The sequence below is a fragment of the Choloepus didactylus genome, chromosome 1 (assembly GCF_015220235.1).
Source record: "Choloepus didactylus isolate mChoDid1 chromosome 1, mChoDid1.pri, whole genome shotgun sequence".
In the NCBI taxonomy this organism is placed as follows: Eukaryota; Metazoa; Chordata; class Mammalia; order Pilosa; family Megalonychidae; genus Choloepus; species Choloepus didactylus.
The window spans coordinates 65,418,063-65,438,442 of NC_051307.1; the positions used below are offsets into that span (position 1 = coordinate 65,418,063).

Here is a 20,380-nt window from a genome sequence, read left to right on the forward strand (position 1 = left end):
ATGTATTCACTGCCTTCTCCACTATTTATATAAGGACATCTCCATTTCTTCCACAAAGCAGGAGGACAAGTCAAAGAAGGTAGAGAGACAAAAGAAAAAGAAAAAAGAGGAAAACAAAAAACAAAAAACCCAAAGAAACATATGACAGCTAGGAAGCCACAAAAGGAAAGATAACACCAAACTAAAGCTGAATAAAGAGTCAGACATCACCAATGCCAAGAGCCCCATATCCCTTCCCCATGCCACCCCACCCCCCATATGCATTTAGCTTTGGTATATTGCCTTTGTTACATTAAAGGAAGCATAATACAATGGTAAAGCTATTTCCCCCTCATTGTTTTTCTTTTACAGAACTTTTTTCTATTATTCTTTGCTTATTTTTCTGCACAGGCTTTAGAATCACTGTGACTAGTTTAAAAATGACATTTAATTGGGATTGCTCTAAGTTTATAAATTAATTTGTGGAGAAATGAAGATTATGTTGTCCCTTATACAAGAACAAAGTATGCTATTCCAGTTGTCTCTTGTTTAGTGTGCATCCTTCATAAGTGTTCTAAAGTTTCCTTTTTATAGGCCTTACATATTTCTTAAGTTTATTCCTAATAATTTATATTATTTTTGTTTCTATTTAAATGGCATCTTTTCTTCAACAATATCTTTTTTTTTAATTGAGTTTGTTCACATACCATACAACTATCCAAAGATCCAAAGTGTACTATCAATTGCCCATGGTACCATCATACAGCTGTGCATCCATCACAATTTTTTTTTTCCAATTTTTAGAACATTTTCATTACTCCAGAAAAGAAATAAAGACAAGAAAGGAAACTCCAATCCTCCCATACCCCTAACCAAACCCCCCTTCATTACTGATTCACAGTTTTGGTATAGTACATTTGTTACTATTGATGAAAGAATGTTAAAATACTACTAACTGTAGTATATAGTTTGCAATAGGTACATTTTTTTCCTATATGCCCCTCTATTATTAACTTCTAGTTATAGTGTCATACATTTGTTCTAGTTCATGAGAGAGATTTCTAGTATTTGTGCAGTTAATCACAGACATTGTCCACCACAAGATACACCGTTTTATACATTCCCATCTTTTAACTTCCAACTTCCCTTCTGGTGACATGTGACTCTGAGCTTACCCTTTCCACCACACTGGCACACCTTTCAGCACTGTTAGTTATTCTCACAATGTGCTACCATCACCTCTGTCCATTTCCAAACATTTAGGTTCACCCTAGTTGAACATTCTGCTCGTAATAAGCAACTGCTCCCCATTCTTTAGCCTCATTCTATAGCCTGGTAACTTATATTTCATGTCTGTGAATCTACATATTATAACCAGTTCATATCAATGAGGCCCTACAATATTTGTCCTTATGTGTCTATCTTATTTCACTCAATAGAGTGCCCTCAAGGTTTCTTCATCAACCCATTTTTTTAAGATGGTTTTGTTCACACACCATACATTCCGTCCTAAGTAAACAATCGATGGTTCCCTGTACAGTCATGTATTTATGTATTCACCACCATCACCTCTATCTATATAACGACATCTCCATTTCTTCCACAAAGAAGGAGGAAGAGTCAAAGAAGTTAGAGAGAAAAGGAAAAGAAAAAAGAAATAGAGAACAAAATGAAACAAAACAAAACATGACAGCTAGGAAGCAACAAAAGGAAAGACAGCATTAAACTAGAGTAGAATAAAGAGTCAGACAACATCACCAATGTCAAGAGTACTATACCTTTCCCCTATGTCCCGGCCCCCATATGCATTTAGCTTTGGTATGTTGCCTTTGTTATATTAAAGGAAGCATAATACAATGTTTCTGTTAATTATAGTCTTAAGTTTGCTGATTGTATTTTCCCCCCAATTCTACCTTATTTTTAATACCTTGCAATGTTGACATTCATTTGTTCTCCCTCATGTAAAAACATATTTATACCTTTTATCACAATTGCTGAGCACCCTAGGTTTCACTGAGTGATACAGTCCCAGTCTTTAACATTCCTCTTTCCTTCTGGTGTCCCACATGCTCCTAATCTTCCTCTTTCAACCACACTCACAGTCATCTTTGTTCACTGTACTTACATTGTTGTGCTACTATCTCCAAACCTCTCACTCCTGTCTATTTCTTTCTGTCTGCAGTGCTCCTTTTAGTGTTTCCTGTAGAGCAGGTATCTTGTTCACAAACTCCGTCATTGTCTGTTTGTCAGAGAATATTTTAAGCTCTTCCTCATATTTGAAGGACAGTTTTGCTGAATATAGGATTCTTGGTTGGTAGTTTTTCTACTTCAGTATCTTGAATATATCACACCACTTCCTTCTTGCCTCCATGGTTTCTACTAAGAAATCCGCACATAGTCTTATCAAGCTCCCTTTGTATGAGATGGATTGCTTTTCTCTTGCTGCTTTCAGGATTCTCTCTTTATCTTTGATATTTCATAATCTGATTATTGTCTTGGCGTAGGCCTATTCAGATGTACTCTGGGGTACGCTGCACTTCTTGGATCCATAGTTTTATGTCTTTCAAAAGAGATAAGAAATTTTCATTGATTATTTCCTCTATTATTGCTTCTGCCCCTTTTTCCTTCTTTTCTCCTTCTGGGACACCCATGACATGTACATTCCCGCATTTTGTGTTGTCATTCAGTCCCCAAAGATGTTGCTCATGTTTCCCTTCTTTTCTCTATCTGTTCTTTTGTGTGTAGGCTTTCAGGTATTTTGTTCTCCAGTTCCTGAGTGTTTTCTTCTGCCTCTTGAGATCTGCTGTTGTATGTCTCGTTGCGTCTTTCATCTCTTCTGTTGTGCCTTTCATTTCCATAGATTCTGCCAGTTGTTTTTTCAAACTTTTGATTTCTACCTTATGTATGCCCAGTGTTTTCATTATAAGATTCATCTCTTTTGCCATATCTTCCCTGAACTTTTTAAATTGATTTAGCATTAGCTGTTTCAATTCCTGTATCTCAGTTGTTTTTTTTTAATTTTATTTTGAAATAAATTCAAAGTTACATGAATAGTTGCAAAAACAATAGCCCCATACACAGAATTCCATATCCTGACCCCCCTCCCCCAATAGCTTAATCCACCAACGTTAACACGCTGTCACATCACTATTTCTTTCCCTCCCTCCCATCTATCATCCATCATATATTTCTGTCTTCTGAATATATGAGAGTTAGCTGCACACATCCTTGAACATCCCCTATAATTCACTTATGTACTCCCCATGAACAAGAACATTGTTTTATGTAATTCCATTAAGCCCAGCTAAGAAGTATAAGAGATTCAACAATGATACAATGCTTACATTCTGTATTTCCTTTTCCTTATGTCTAAACTGTGTCCCTTTGAGCCACCTGTCCTCCACCCTCCAATCCCATCCAAGTTCATCCTTAGCATTCAATTGTCGTCTAGTTAGACAGTCCTTTTTTTTTTTTTCTTTTTTCAATTGTGGAAACATATATACAGCCTAAATCTTCCCATTCCACCCCTTTCCTAGCCGTCCATTAGTGGGATTAATCACATTTAGAATGATGGTATGCTCTTTCCCACCATCCATTACTAGAAATTTCCCTTCACCTCAAACAACAACCCTACACTCCTTTCTTAACTTCCCATTGCCCCTTCCCCCATTTCTCTTAATCCAGACTCTACTTTTCATCTCTATGGTTATATTCTCTGATAATTTCTTTGTGTTTACTGTGGAGCTTAAAATTAACCTCTTAAATCCCTATCAATCTTGTTTTTCTTTGATACCACCTTCACTTCAATAGGGCACATGAACTATGTTCCTATACTCCTTCATTGCCCCACCTTTATATAGTTGTCTAAAATTACATATTTTACATTGAGTTCAAAACCATTGATTTGTCCTTAGAGTTTGTGTCTTTTTATCATGTAGGAAGTAAATAGTGGAGTTATAGTTCAAAAATTATTGACTTCTATTTGTATTCCATTGTGTATGGAGAATGTTCTTTGAGTATATTCAATTTTTTTTTTTTTTTTAATTTCTTGAGGCTTGTTTTATGTCTCAGCTTATGGTCCCTTCTGGGGAAAGATCTGTGATCACTAGAGAAAAATGAGTGTCCTGGAGATTTGGGATGTAAGGTAGTATATATGTCTGTTAAAATTCTCTATATCTCTGTTGTAGGGCTTCCTTTAGAATCTGAAGTAGGGCAGGTCTTTCATTGGCAAAGTCTCTCAGCATTTGTTTGTGAAGAATTTAAGCTCTCCCTCAAATTTGAAGGAGAGTTTTGCTGGATAAAGTATTCTTGGCTGGAAATTTTTCTCTCTCAGAATTTTAAATATGTCACGCCACTGCCTTCTCACCTCCATAGTGGCCGCTGAGTAGTCACTACTTAGTCTTATATTGTTTCCTTTGTATGTGGTGAATTGCTTTTCTCTTGCTGCTTTCAGAACTTGCTCCTTCTCTTCAGTATTTGAGAGTCTGATCAGAATATGTCTTGGAGTGGGTTTATTTGGATTTATTCTATTTGGAGTTCGCTGGGCATTTATGCTTTGTGTGTTTATATTGTGTAGAAGGTTGGGGAAGTTTTCCCCAACAATTTCTTTGAATACTCTTTCTAGACCTTTACCCTTCTCTTCCCCTTCTGGGACACCAATGAGTCTTAAGTTTGGACGTTTTATTTTATCTATTGTATCCCTGAGATCCACTGCGATTTTTTCAATTTTTTTCCCCATTCTTTCTTTTGTTCTTTCATTTTCTGTTCTGTGGATTTCTAGGACACTGAGATGTTGTTCAGCTTCCTCTGGTCTTGAATTGTGAGTATCCAGAGTCTTTTTAATTTGGCCAACAGTTTCTCTTATTTCCATAAGATCTTCTATTTTTTTATTTACTCTTGCAATGTCTTCTTTATGCTCTTCTAGGGTCTTTTTTATGTCACTTATATCCTGGGCCATGGTCCTCTTGCCATGTTTTCATTCTTTGATTGTACCTCTTTAATTAATTTTGCGAGGATTAACGTTTCCTCGGAAATCTTGATTTGTGTGTTTGGAGCTGGATTCTCCATATCATCTGGTTTTATCATAGGCATTAAGATTTTCTGTTGTTTTTGGCCTCTTGGCATTTGTTTTGCTTGATAGGGTTCTTTCAAATTGTATCGAAAAAAAAAGGATATCAATCTAATTTTTCAGAAACACAGTTTGATGGCGTGCACTTTCTCTAGGTAACCAGCAGATGGTATCTGTGAGCCACCTATATCCCTTCAGTCAGTAGTGTGGGGAAATGATTCTTGTATGTTCTGTCGGAGAATTCAGCCTGGGCGCGCCGCTGGAGTCGCCCGCCCTGAATGTGGGGCGCGTGCACAGGTGGCCAGAGAGGAGGGGCAGCTCTCTCTCAGTGTCCCATAAACCACCAGACTTGGCGTAGCGCCTCTGGGTTCTCTGAGCGGATCCCCCCTCCCAGCCGCAATCCTCCCTCAGCCGAGAGAAAATGCCGTGCTACGTCATCAGTGTGCGCCGTCCCTCTAGGGAAGCCCTGGGCCGCTTGGCTGTGCCGCGGGGCTCTCAGCTCGCTTCAGAATGCCGATTGTGTGAGGTTGTCTCCACTGCAACTCCTTGTTGGCTGAGAGCAGCCGAGGTTTTCTCCACCAAGAGAGAGTGAGAGACAGAATATTTCCTCCGATTCTCCCAAGGTCAGCCGTCACCAAAAGCCTCTGTCTGCTTGTTGAGGATTCGCTGTCTGTATTGAGCAGTTATCGCTAAAACCTCACTTGGGGCTGGGCTGAGAAAGTGCGCGGTGCGGCTTCCATGAGGGAGGGGCTCCCGGCTCTAGGTTTTCGGCTCTCAGTGTGGGTCCACAATTTTACTTACAGATTTTATGCTGTGATCGCGGGCATTCCTCCCAATTCATGTCGGTGGATGTTGAGTGTATTGTCACATTTGTCTCCCCACTACCATTCCAGGTTATTTACTGGTTTTTTGTTCATTTATAAATTGTTCTGGGGGAGACTAAGTCTTCCACCTCTTTCTATGCCGCCATCTTCCCAGAATCTCAGTTAAGTTTAAGTTTGTTCCTTTGACTGGGCCATAACTTCGTTTTTTTTTAGTGTAGGTTGTAAGTTCTCTGTTATCTAGGCATCTGGTTTCCTTGGTTACCCCAATCAGGTTTTCCCAGACCAGAATGGGCTCAGGTCTCAGGAGGAGGCAACAGTATCAGGGTTCCCTGAGGGTGTGTCTTAGAAGACTGATGTACCCTGTGAGGCCTCAAGCCACTGTGTTTTTCCGCCCAGCAGGTGGCGCCTGTCAGCCTGTCACTCCAGACAGGTGTAAGGAGGTATGGTCCTTGGCTGTTTTCCCTCAGGCTCTGGGGTCTGGTTTTGAATGGAAGTTGGGTAGTAGAGCTTGGCTCCACCTCTTTCCTCCTAGGGAAAATACACCCCTTAGGGAAATAACATTTGTATTTGAATAGTGTCTCTGACTCTGCTATCTCCACCCTTGTCTGAGTCAGAGCATTGGGAACTGAAAATGGCTGAGGCTTTCTCCACTGAGCTAAAAAAGGGACAGAAAGCCCCCCTTCAGGGCCAGTACATGGCCACCCTCAGTTTCACCTGTCAACCAGAGATAGCACCTGGTCCTCTGAGCTCCCCCTCCCTCCCAGAGAGGTCCTCCGGCTTTCCAAGTTCAGTCATCACCAAAAGCCTCTGTCTGCTTGTTGAGAATTTGTAGCTTGTATTGAGCAGTCAACATTTGTTAATTAAAACCCCAGTTGGAGCTGGGCTGAGGTATATTCGCTTGCTCAGAGAGTACTGCTCTCTAGTAAAGCAAGGTTTTGCAGTTCGGGCTGCCATGGGGGAAGGGCTCTTGGCACGGGTCTGCAGTCTTTATTTACAGATTTTATGCTGCGATCTCGGGCATTCCTCCCAATCCAGGTTGGTGTATGATGTGTAGACAGTCACATTTGTTTCCTAGCAGTTATTCCAGATTATTTACTAGTTGTTCCTGATTGTTTATTAGTTGTTCCATGGGGACTAACTAGCTTCCACTCCTCTCTATGCTGCTATCTTCTCTCTCTCCCTCTGATACATCCAGCTCTTTGATCTTATTTATTCTCTTCTGCCAAAAGAACAGTATGTCCCAGATGGACAGGCTGTCCAGATTGCAGATGAAAAAAGACAGACAGAGCCAAACTGCAACCTGGAACAAAACTGCAACCCAGCCTCCAAAGTTGTAAAAATAAATGTTTTTGAAAGCCACAATATTTTAGGATTGTTGGAAATAATAGCATGCATAACCTATGAAAATTGACTGTACATAACTATAAAAGCCTATTTTGAATTTCAACTTCCAGCTCCATAAGCTGGGTAAAGATGGAAGAGCTAGGTGGAAGACTACACCTATACCCACACCCACATGACATCCTTTATGTAAGGTACGAATGATTAATTTCCACCCTACAGAAGAGGAAAATACAGACGCTCTAAGAATTAGGTAATTTGTGTAATGTCACATTTATTAAAGGGTAGAGTGGGCCTTCAGAAGTTATGTGATCTTCAGTATATTATGCTGCTTACCCAGGAATACATTACCCCATCCCTGTGGCAGAAACTTCTTACCACATGATTTCCAAGTAAATACAAATGAAAAGGCTTGTTAATTAGCTAATATAACACAAAGGTATATGGTATATCTGTATATTCCTGAAAAGTTTCAAGATATAAAATCATAAGTTCCTTATACTTTCAACTTTCTGATCGTATTCAAGGAATAATTCTCAAATTGTATTCTGTCCTGTATTTAATAAAAAAGCATATACTGGACTAATAAATTCATAAAGTATATTCTCATTTTAGATATACACATAGACATTATCATATTAGAAGCTCTGCGTTCTAACACGTAAGGAAACCAGTGTAAACTAGGAATTTACCAAATTTGTTTACTGTAGACCTTTTTTTGCAGAAACAATTTAAAAAATAATAGGTTAGGGTTAAATATAACTTTCAACTAAAAGCATTTACATGTGCACAGATTTAGAGACCAATTTAGAGACTGTATTCTTGTGCCTGATAATATTAAAGCCAGTAACAAGTCTGTACTGGTAGTGCAGGCACTGCGCAGGTTTAAAAAAACTAAGAAGGCAGAATGGATATATAGTTTACATACAGTTAAGACTAGATAGATATGTGAGAGGGAGGAGAAGTGTGTAAGAAAATCTTTATATTTTAGATATATTTCTATGTAAAAAATATATTTAGAGAATAAGGAGAACTACCATGGAAATTTCCACATCCAAAATAAAGAAGACAAGAAAAGACAGTTTTTAAAATTAATCTTGGATGTATTTCTAAACATTTAAGGATTCTACACATTTAAGCATACTCTACATACATGAGAGTTTTGATTAAAATATTAACTGGCTGAGTTCAAACGGTATTGGAAGAACTACAATGAAAGCATCTGAACAAGGACAAAAAAAATAAGAAAAATTGCAGGAAAAAAAAATACTAGTGTATACAAACCCAGCAGTTGTCTCAAAAATCTCCCTGTTAGGTTAAATATAGCCTTTAACCTCAAGGTGTCAGAGTCTTGATGGGATCATCTTAAATTGAGCTTTACAGATTCAGAAACTTGATCACCTCAGTTCAAGTTTGAGTTGACCAGGCTTAAAGAATTTGACTCAAATTAACCACACAATGTATAAATACAGTTAATTTACAACTTTGAGTGGGAAATTACTGCAAGAGGTTAAAATTATTTACGTGGCAGAGCAGTCTGAATCCACTAACTAGCTTTGTGACATGGACCTCTCTGTGCCTCTGTGTTATCATCTGTTAACTAAGCATAATTGTATTTACAACACTTGATAAGGTACTGAGGGTTAAATGTTAATATTGATAAAGCACTTTGAACAGTATGACACATAATAACTACTACAAAAGTGTTAAATAATGCTATTGGTCACCATTTTGCTCTTGTACCAAAACCAGAGAGTCCAAATAAAACACCAAGTTACTGTTAAAAAAAGTGTTAACATCAGAAAAGGGAAAAAATTACTTTAGTGGGTAGTCCTCTAATAAAACAACTTGAGGAACAGTTTCTCACTCTAGAGAAGGTTTCTGAACCTCAACAGAATTGACATTATGGCATGGACAGTAGTTCTTTGCTGTAGGAGGTTGCCCTGGGCATTGTAGGATGTTTAGGAGCATCCCTGGGGGCTCCTCACTAGATGCCACTAGCGTATTTCAACCCCCACTCACTCCCAAGTTATGACAATCAAAACTGTCTACAGATACAATCAAATATCCTCTGGGAGGCAACATTGCCCCTGGTTGAGAATTACTGCTCTAGAGATCTATTTGCCAAGTTGAACAATTTGCTCCTGTCAGCTGTTCCAGAATCTTAACGGCAAGGCTGGTTGCAATAACTGGTTGCAATGACTACTTCCTGCTTAGTGGCTCCTTTTTCTAGTTTCCAATCGTATTAGTCCCTCAGTTTTGTTTCCTTCAAAGAGGCTACACTACAAGTGATTAGTTATAGCTTTACTTTACACAAATACAGTTCTTAACAGATTTTCTAGAGATTACATACTCATCTTCATCATCAGGTAACAGCAGCATCAATGTATCCCTATAGTCTAAAATAAACAATTACAAATCATTTCTTAAGATAGGAACTTCGGATGTAGCTAATTTTACCTATTATGTGATTCTGCTAGTTTAATCTTTTTTCCCAACTTAATCTTATCTCCACATTTTAGAAGCATTTAACTGTAGATCTACACATATCAGCTATTGACTGAGGCAGGGGAAAGAGGCATTTATTGTGAAACTCCAGCACATATTACAATACAAGATAAAATAAGGAGGTGGGGAAAAAAAGGATGGTACTTATTAACATATTACATTCTGAAATGAATTTGGTAGCTAATATACATAAACTTTAGGCACTGAGCCAGCATTTTTCATGGTGCTCAAACAAGGCAAGTTGTTACAACCTTGCCAGGACACTAAATAGCTTATGATGGCAGCATTCCAGAACAAGTGGCATAAACAATGAATCCCTAATTCCTGATATAACTTCTACTGTACTGACTTTGACCAAATCTTAAAAGGTCCCAGATAAACAGTATCCAATGGCTTCAGAGTATGTATTTGTTTAGAGACGCCATTTATAGTTTATGACATTTAAAAACTGGGGATTAATAATGTGGACACCCATGTTCAAAAATTAATTCTGGTGATGAACGCACAACTATATAATGGTACTGTGAACAACTGATTGTATGCTTTGTATGACTGCATGGTATGTGAATATATCTTAATAAAACTGAATTATTAAAAAAAAATAATGTGGACACCCATTTTTAATATGAACAAATTAGGGTGGTCACTGTCTAGACATCCCTGAAAACTGAGAGTCACTGAACGAGAGGAAGGGGAAGCAACAGACAAGGTTGGATTTAATAAAGGATTATGCATACTGAATCTTTATATTGATACTTTTTTTAGATGTCAGGGTATTAAAATAGCATGAGGGAAATAATTGAAATAGAACTGTAACTCATAACATTCTTTGAGATCAGCTCTATAGCTACTCATTGAGTTGTACTTTGAAAGTTATCACCATTCTGTATGTTATATTTTACAATAAGGAAATAACTGAAACTGTGGAAATGTAACTCATAACATCCCTTGAAATTACCTAATGACTACTTGTTAAATTGTACTTTGAAAGTTATCACCTATCAGTATATATTTCACAATAAGGAATAACTGAAATTGTGGTACTATAACCCATTACATTCTTTGAAATTTGCTAACTACTTGTTAAATCATACTTTGAAAGTTATCACTGTTCTGTATATGTTACATTTCACAATAAAAAATGTAAAAAACAAAAAAACACACAAAATAAAAAAATAATAAAAACTGGGGGTTAAAAATGCCTCTTTTAACTATTAGATTACGACCAAAACTTGTTATAAATCCCATCTTACAACTAGAATCAATCTGCTTTATCATTCTTTTTAATTACTCAGAAGCATGCTACATAAGTTTGTTATGAAAAAGCTTTCAAAATTTTAAAACAAATTACTTATGAAGGAATTGACTAGTAAAAATTCCTTTCATTTCACTATTGTATTAAGAATGTATTTTTTTCTATTTATATAGCTTTGGTAATTCAAATAAGCCTATAATAAAGAAACAAGTACATTGCCAAAGTGTTAATGCAGTGGCAAATAAATGTATCAAAATGAATCAATGACAAACTGTTCCAACGCTTATTGAACAGTAATTCCAATTTTAAATGAGGAAACATTAAATCATAAGAAATACAGTTATCAAATAACAAACCCATTTATTATGCATTAAACAGCATTTTTATGAAAAATTATAATTTTCAAAAAAAATTAGAGAAGAGTGGCACTGTTCCACATTTTTGCAAATCTTTTTTAATGTGTGGCTTAGAAGACAGATTATCATACATGCTTCTGCACTCACTCTATTGCTGAATCACATATCATACAGCCTCTGGAAAATTCCACCGTGTATTTGTGACAATAAGAGTGAAAAAGGCACTTAACATCTCTATGAAAACAATTTTGATCTGTGGATACCCTGAAAGGATCTCAGGAACCTTCCTGCCACAGGGGTCCCTGGATCATAATTTTCAAACAGCTGTTGTAAATACTTAAGGATTTTGAAATTCCACATCTTTCATTTTCTAATTAAGCTAACAAAAACATGGCTGTAGTTTTGTTTTGTGTTTTAAGACACTGCACACTAAAGAATAACTGGCTTAGTTATTATCTATGGATATTAAATTGAGGAAAGGAAAATAAACTCATATGGCACCATATAATATGTATAATATTAAGCAGCACCATATTATTAATACAGTATTAAACAGTACCAAAATAATTTAACCAATTAAATTAATTAATTGTTTACTTAATACGAAACAGCACCTTCTTAACAGTGGTTAAGAAGAGTGTATGAAATCACAAAGGTCAGCTGTATGGCCTTTAACATGTAATTTAACCTCTTGATGTTTTTATCTAGCTGTAGAAGATATAGAAGCTTTATCGTTACCTTTAACTATAATTTTCATCTTTAACCTGTCGAAATATTAAACCTGAGAAATCTGTTCAAAACAACGTCTACCCAAACTGACGCTAACAAAATGCACTGATTACCCCGTATTTATTCTTCACAGGAATTTATTTCAGATATCTGAAATATACTTAATAAAGGAAAGCATTCAAAAACACAGAACTGGGATCTGTTTTTGAAAGCACCAAAGAACTCTCTATATGAACAAAAGGCAGGACACTAGTTGGTAAATGCATAGGCCCGATGACGAAGTTCATAAACTTAAAAAAAAAACAACTTGAGAAACTATTTAGTAGTCTAATTTCTTTATTTCCCATAGGTATCAGAGATTCATTAATTTGTCCACGGTCACACAGTAGCAGAATTCCTTCTAACAAAACCTCTTTTAAAGGTCTTCAAACTGTTATCCAAACCTAAACCAGCAATTTGAATATTCATCGTCTTGAGAGATGGCGGTTAAGAAACCAAGGGCCCTTGCAATTCTCACCTAACCCGGTCCCCAAAAAGTCAAGAAACTTGATAGAGTTAATATTTTCCTACAATGAAAATCAATTACCGTCTTTTCTCTGGGTATTCACAGTGCGCCTAACACTTCCCAAAGCGCTTGTCACATTATCTCCCATTGTGAGAATATTAGAACATTTGGAATTAAAAGTATCTGACACTTAATTCTTGCTCGAAACAGTAAGTTCAAGTCTACTATTTCCAGACACAATCACTTCATATACCACTTCTGCACATACTTGTAGTCTTCATTACTTATCTACGTCGTACTATCAATTTGAATAACTGAATAAAAAGGGCAGCGGATCTAGAGAACGTCAAACCCGCTTGCCAAAATCCTAGCGGGAGATGGTGGAGACGAGAACGGTGAGCACAAACAGGATTAAAATCCTGTTTTGATCCTGTTTGTATCCACATGCAGCCTTCACACCGCGCCACCACCGGCCGCCGAGAAACTTCCCCGGGAAAAAAAAGATTAACTGCCTCCGGCGCAGCCGAGGCGGGGCCGACGCAGACCGCGCGTCCCGGCCCCTCCCCGAGGCTGGCCCGCCCCCCGGGGAAGCCCCCTTCGCCCCACCCCGGCCAGGGCCCGCCCCCAGCTACCCGGCCTTCTTCCTGTGGGAAGTGCGGCTCGTTTCGCGTCCCCCACCTCTCGGCTCCGTCTGACAGCCGCAGCTCCGCTGAACGCAGGCTATGCGGGCTAGGGGCGTCTGGGAGGAGCGGCGCGGGACCTCCAACTCGCGAGTGCGCAAACAGGCCCCGCCAGCCGGCCTTGCCGGGGCAACAAGCCGCCAGCCCACCCCTCCCCGCGGGCGAGATCCTACCTCGCCACCAGTACGTCTTGGACAAGTCGTGCCAGGTCTGATGCCGGGTGTGGTGAGTGCCGCCCGGGCCCAGGTGCGCCGCTTCGATGAGCCCCAGACGCCGCTCGGGTTGGAGCACCACCTCCAGCTCTGCGAAGGTTTTGCGGTGCCGCTGCCGCCGCTGGTAGTACAAGGTCCCGCCGCGCACCACGTAGCAGGCAGCCGCCTTGCGGATCTTACGCTTGACATTGCCCTCAGTGCCCGGAGCGTATGGCTCGCGCTCGTTCGTCAGGTAGCGCAGGATGGCCCGGTAGCTATCCTCGCTTGACATCGCGGACGGCGGCTCCCTAAGGGCGCCTGTCAGTGGAGGGGAAGACAGCGCCCTAGCTCCTGGCGGACGCAACAGTAGCGGCGGCACTGTCGGGAGGAAAGGCTGCGTCTCTCGTGAGCACTTTTCGACAGCACCCGCAGGGCGAAAGGAGAACCGAGGAGTTAGTAACCAGGGGGAACTGCACTTCTCCAGCGCGCGGGATCCGCTGGCGACTGACAAAATGGCTGCTGCACCGCCGGAAGTGACGCGATCAAAGGCAGTGGGTGAGGGGAATGAGCCCTGATTGGAGCGCCCTCGCTTTCTGGCCTAATGATGTCGAGTGAATGACGTCAGGACTAGAAGCAGACATTTTGGAAACGGATAGGCCCTTCGTCGGAGACCGAAGTGTCTTCAGCGGACATCTTAAATTTGGGCAGTTTTCCTTTCTCCCCTCTTCTTTCCCACGCTGAGGAGCTACGTGGAGGAATTGATGAGCAGTTGTTATTCAATCGGAGAGCCAAAGGGGTAAATGGATCCGTTTTTTCCCCCGTCTACCTCCTTAGTCGACATATAAAAACATGATTTTTGAGATTCCTAGTAAAATGTTAGACTCTGGATGTTAGGACCAAAGAAAGACCAATCCAAGACCCTCCATGATAGGACTTATTGTCATTTATAAGCTTCAACTAACTCCAAACTAACCCATGGAAAAGCCAGGATTTTCCTAGAATTATGGAAACTTATATATAGTGACAAATTTCTACATATGAAGAACAATCGTATGTAGAAGGGGTGGGGGAAAACTAGCTACCACAATTTTCTTAAAGCTTCATATGCGTATCTTTTTTAGGTAAACTGGGGGTGGGTGTGGGGGGAAGGACAGTCCTCCATTTTACACCCAACATACTGAGTGCGCCAGGAGCCCAGCCGACTTGCGCTGTTTTCCAGTGTGTGGTGTGGGCCCTGATAACCCACTAATCGAAATGACTTTTAGATGGTAGTCCATCACCTTATTTAGTCCGCAGCATGAACAAGGGCCATAGATAACGCTGTCAGACACTGGGGCCAGAAGTCTCTGTTCTTCTCAGTCCCAGAGTAGCTAGCCACTGCAGCAGTAAACCCCATCCATTCTCCCCAGCCCCCCGGGTAGTCTGCAGTCGCTGGTCAGGCCCTTTGACCTCACCGAGACAGGTGAGAAGCACACGGTAGTGAAAACAGTGGGCTCAAAGCAGGACGTTGCATCAAGCCTCCGTAGTACTTCGGGGGATACGGTAATTCCCAGGTGGCCCCAGACAAATAGGCAGTGCCCTTGAAAAGATTCCGGTTGTAGGGACGTGTGCTCTCAAGGCCGGAAGAAAAGATGGTAACTACCCACTACCCAAACCCAAATTACCCAAATTCGCAGACCTTGGCCGTTACAGCTGGGGAAGAGAGCTTAGATGAGGGGCTGCCACAGCAGAGCTCCAGATCCCTCCCCGCCCCCCAGGGTCTAGTCTATTTCACCCTTCTGCAATACTTTCCGAGTGGGTAAGAGAGTATCTTTTAGATTGCACGTTGGTAACAAACAAGCTAAACTTGCTGTACTGTAAGAGGTAGTGTTTATTTCTAGCTCATTCTGGGCCCAAGGGTTAGCAGAACTGGCAGTTCCATTATATTAAAAGCCAACATTCAGACCAGAAGAGCAGTGCTCTAAGGAGACATTTTTTTGTCAAAAAATTAACATTAACTGCATTCAAGTTGGAGATTTCATTTGGCTATGTAAACTTCGCTTGGTTACAGCTAAATGATCCTGTAATTTCAGCTAAAGAAAACATCACTGTCAAGTTAACAAAGGCTTTTTTTCAAGTGAAATCTTAATATTTAAGCTTTCCTTTTATGTGCAAAAGCCAGCCAGCCAGCCAGTGTATCATGCATTTTTTTTTCATTTTACATCTTATTTATTTGCACATCCATTTGTTTTCAGGTTATTAGCTCCCCAGTGGGATTGTTTTGATCATGTTATCCTCAGCACTTGTCAGCAAGGCCTGAAAAAATGATCAGTTCCATCCTTTGGATGGAATGGGGGTAAGGGGAAAAGTGGTTGCTGTTGACTTTACCTTCAACTAGTATTCCTGTGTAAAAGCTTTGTTTCTCAAGTTCATATTAAGAATTCAACCCGTCTAACTCTATCAGTCTCTCTACTTTGTATATTTAAATATATATATATATATATTATATAATAGTTAAGGAGAAAAAGTTACACTGAAAGCTGTATTACAGGAAGCTCAGGGAAGGCCTCTTTGGAGAAGTTTCCTAGTTTCAAGGATAGGTCAGTGAATATGGGGAGGTAAGGTAGAGGTGTACACAAAATCATGCAGTACTGAACATCTATGAAAATGTTTCCTTATCTAAACACAGGGATACCTCTACCATGACAGTCAAGGATAGAGCTCACGAATGTAGTGTGCCTGACATACAGTAGGTGCTCTGCAAATCAGTGTTAATTTACCCACCAAAGCATTCAAAATCTTAATATCACATTCCAAAAGGAGATTGTGGTTTCTTCGTTTGTATTTTTGCAAACTGGTAAGTAACAAATGTTCTATAATAAAGACAGTTTACCTTATATATATATTATAGTGATTATTTTCCTTATCACTTTTATATACATTTCTTGAGTATCAACAGACTACTCAAGACACTGTTGTAATTTACCTATAGCTCTGTCAAACCCCCAGCTCAACAAGCTATTCTGGGAATGATAAAATACTTCCTTTCTCAAGGAGCAGTGCTCTTCATTTTCTGGACCCAAGAACAGATTAATACAGCTGTTAAGTTTTAAGCACCTTCTAACAGCTGTCAGCTAATCGTAAAATGTTAAGGAGCGGAGAAACAGAAAGCAAACCTAACACAGAATAATAAACCTTTATTATCAAAGTAACAATAACTTAATCCTATTTATAATTGAATTTGGATTTATCATGTATTCCCACTTCATGGAAAAGTGTTATTCTATTTAACATGAATATAATTTTATATAAAAGGTTTGAAACAAAACTCTTGAAAAATACTTAGCTCTTAAAATTCTTAACTACATAGTTCAGTTGTTAACCATGCAGGTCCAAGACCCCTGGTTTTGAGAGTTTATTATAAAAAAAGACAGCAAAATTCTGAGTGAGTCAGATCTTTATTAAAAAATCTGGCATCTTAGCGTTTTCCACCAACTCGGGGAGCAGAAACCTTCACAGGCTTCACAATCTTTTGTTTAGGTGCTGCCTTTGTGGGAGCCTGCAAAAAAAAAGATACAATTTTTGACATTATTTCATCCAACTTTTTCTTTTTACCACCTCTATGTCCAGACTCTGTGCGTATCTTAGATTGCTTTCTTATGTAACTACATTACTAACATTAATCTTAAGCAGGAGATAAAAGGCCACCTTTACAATGTAAGGGAAAGACTGAGATACTGTCAGATTGGAGAAGTAAAGACACACAACTGAATGCACCGTGGGATCCTTAATTGGATCCTGTAACAGAAAATTGACATTAGTGGCAAAACTAGTGAAATGTGAATAAGGTCTATATTTTTGTTAATAACTCTCTGTACTATTGAAACTTTTATTTCAAAATAAGTTTTAAAACAAAAGCCATTTTTATTTTCCCCTTTCTAAATTCCTGTCTAGCATTAAGTAAGACTCATCTGGCTTTGGCAGAAGTGGAGATCTGAAACACTCCACCAGAAATCAGTTACTAGCATCATTTCTATTAATGCCCTGCCCTACATTCTTAAAATTTTCATCAAAATTTGGATTAAAATAAGATTTCCTGTTAACTCTTTTAAGAAAGTCAATAAAAACCCCATAATTACCTTTGCAGCAGCCATTGCTGTCTTTTTAGATGCTTGCTTAGCCTTTTTTGCTTCTTTGGCAGCCCTGTGGGGTTAAAAGTAACGTAAGGCCAAGCACTTTACTTCTGAAGGGTACAGATTATTAACAAGGCCCTGAAAGAACTATTGGAGAAGGAGGATGATAGTTCTCCTTCCCCATCTCCATCAAGATTTGCAGGATAAATCCAAAACCCAAAATTTATGTCAATAAATTTCATTAACCAAGCCAACATCTAAAACTGTATTATACAATTTTGTATTATTTTGTATTTTAATACAAACCTAAATATTTGATTGACAATCCCCATATAGATTCACGTACCAAAACAAAATCTATACCAATAACTAAAATGCTCATAATGAAAATAATCTTCACCTGATAGCTTGTTCTCGTTGAGCCTTTCTAACTTCGGGTTTCTGATTTCTCTTGGCCATAATATCAGCAAGAGATGCACCAGTGATAGCCCTCTGGAATTTAACTGCACGGCGAGTTCTTTTCTTTTGAATTTCTTCCTGTAAAAAGATGAGCACAGTTATGAACCTTGCTCATGAACTGGGGGGGTGGGGGGGTGAGGGGAATGACAGGAATTAAGTCTTTTAAGATCAATATTCAACAAAAAGTAGTTCAATATCAAATATGGAGATAAACTTTCCACGTATGGATTGGTTAAACCATCTATTACAAAACTTGGCAATTTTTTACTAATTTAAAACTGATTTTAAGATGACTGTCTACTCATCTGTTTTGCTTTAATTTTAAAGGACTGCACTGAAAGAAATAGTCTAATTCAAACATTTTCTGCAAATACACTGGAAACTTATACACTGTTTATTAGGACAAAGATGTGCAAAATATCTTAAAATTGTTAACAAGGCATATGGAGAAAATAGGGCAGGTCTGTGGTCCACTAAAGGAAATGCTAAGATGAAATCGTGTCGGAAATGCCAGTTATTTACCTGTTGGTTTAATATTTTTCTTATCTCAAATCCATTTTTAATTGAAATTGGAAATAAATTTCTCCTTCCTCTGAACTTTAACCGTGTTTTATATATCAAGCAGTTTCCACAATACATTAGTATCTTTCGCTTAATAACCAGGAGGTATTTGAGCCTAAATATTCCAAGGTGCCTGAATCCTACACCATGACAAACTTTTGTTTCTCACAAATCACCTTCATCAAGCTAAAAAGGCACTTAATAAAAGAGAAATGCTACAAAACATATCCACTAGGCTTGAGAATGAACTGAATTAGTTACTGGAAGACTCCACTGTTTTCTATTAGAACTAATCCTATACCATAGTAACTACTCAATCTCCATGCACTGCAACACCTTAAACCCCTCCAAGGTGCCCCAAAGTGTGTTTAATGTATTGATTTGATTTATCCAAGACGGTACTTTCAAATTTCAACTTGGCATTTACTGTGAGCCTGAGATGTATAAGGAGATATTATTTTTATATTACCAGTTTCACTTCATTGTTTAATGCTTTACAGTTTCAGCACTTTCACAGTTTCATTTAAGTATAATTTTTAATTATAGACCAAAAAACTGATGCTCAGAGAGCTTAAAATAACTTCAGAAGACAGCACCACAACATCAAAATGCATTTCACTTACCGACTGACCCTTTTTATGCTTTCTTCTGTAGAGGACAGTCCAGTTTATCTGCCGAGGGTTCCTCTTGGAAAGGAATGCCGACTCGCATTTTGCATTAAGAAACTGGAAAACCTGTCATGACAAGTTTAAAGTAGTTAACTATTAAACTACACTTGTGGAAAAGGTTGTGCTTAAAATCCTTAACAGATTAATGTTCTAGTTCTAGCCTCTCATTTTACAAAACTGAAGCTCACAGACAAAAAGGCTTGTATTGCACTACCGATAGGTACCTAGCTGGGTGGCACCACGAGTCTTCGCATTTGGTCGTTCTTTCCTCTAAAGCAGACAAAATTAAGTTTATAGTGTGGGGGAAGGCGGGGTGTCAAATCCGGGGAGGCCTTCAGGATTCCAGGATGATCTAGTGCCCATAAAATAGCCAAATGTCTCGGTAGCCCCAGTTATTTCCCTTATACTGAGCTATTAAAATTACACAAACCCCAAACCTCACTTCCGACCTAGCTTACACTAGGTCAAGGCCCAAGACCGATTAGCTTCAAGACCTCAGATCCTTACAACCTCTGCATACAAGGTTCCCGAAACCTTTCAGGGACCAAGGGTGATGTGGAAAATGAACCCACCCAGAAAATTTAGACCAGTCTCCGCTCCTCCCAGGACAAAAAGCTGTCTTTACTCGACGGTGCCTCTTACCTTCCCGTCGGTCCTGGCGTAGCGTCTCCCATGTCCAGGATAGATCTTGTACCCACTGAAACTGCAAAGCTCGACCCTGTAACGAAAAGAGAAGGCCCTTTAAGGTAGATGTCTACGGTAAAGAGAAGCCATGCCCGGGACGACGGAGCGACAACTCTGCCCTAGGATGGAAACAGATTGGACCCAGGGTTCCTGCTTACTTCATGGCTGCGGACGCCGGGAGACAGGGAAGATGGCGAAAGGAAAGAGGGAATCATGGGAAAAACACCTTATATAGTCGCAGGGGTATCTCCTCCCCAAATTTCCTTCCTGACTCGGGCGCGCTGTGATGACGTCACCATAGAGCGGCTACTGTCTTCCTCCGGAGAAATTTTTTGGGAGTCTCAGGCGGCTAGAGGGAGGCGATTCTTATACAGGCAGGCGGGAGGTTGGTTTCTGTGTTACCTATTCTCTCCTCAGGTTAAGTTTCTTGAATCATCGGCTTGCTACTGAGAATGTGAAT

The 20,380-nt window shown here is 39.4% G+C and overlaps 2 protein-coding genes across 2 annotated transcripts in view; both read right to left on the reverse strand.

Moving 5' to 3' along the window:
• The window catches only part of ZBTB11 (zinc finger and BTB domain containing 11), a 44,196-nt gene extending 30,221 nt beyond the window's left edge, over positions 1 to 13,975 (reverse strand). Inside the window, exon 1 of the mRNA XM_037834992.1 lies at positions 13,419 to 13,975. Coding sequence (XP_037690920.1) covers positions 13,419 to 13,728 — 310 coding nt within the window. The 5' untranslated portion in view covers positions 13,729 to 13,975. The remainder of the gene's footprint in view (positions 1 to 13,418) is intronic.
• A 2,879-nt stretch (positions 13,976 to 16,854) lies between these two features.
• On the reverse strand, positions 16,855 to 20,147 carry RPL24 (ribosomal protein L24). The gene is made up of 6 exons (XM_037834997.1): positions 20,079 to 20,147; positions 19,879 to 19,954; positions 19,192 to 19,302; positions 17,949 to 18,085; positions 17,555 to 17,618; positions 16,855 to 16,974 (listed from the first exon to the last, which is right to left on the reverse strand). Exons 1-6 carry the CDS (start codon positions 20,081 to 20,083, stop codon positions 16,894 to 16,896), a joined length of 474 nt encoding a protein of 157 aa, XP_037690925.1. The 5' UTR covers positions 20,084 to 20,147; the 3' UTR covers positions 16,855 to 16,893.
• Between the last annotated feature and the right edge of the window lie 233 nt (positions 20,148 to 20,380).

Coding starts and splice junctions, on each gene's coding strand:
- RPL24 (XM_037834997.1), bottom strand. Junction 19,303..19,878: donor ACGCCAGGACCGACGGGAAG/GTAAGAGGCACC, acceptor TTGTCATGACAG/GTTTTCCAGTTTCTTAATGC. Junction 17,619..17,948: donor CAACGAGAACAAGCTATCAG/GTGAAGATTATT, acceptor TTAACCCCACAG/GGCTGCCAAAGAAGCAAAAA.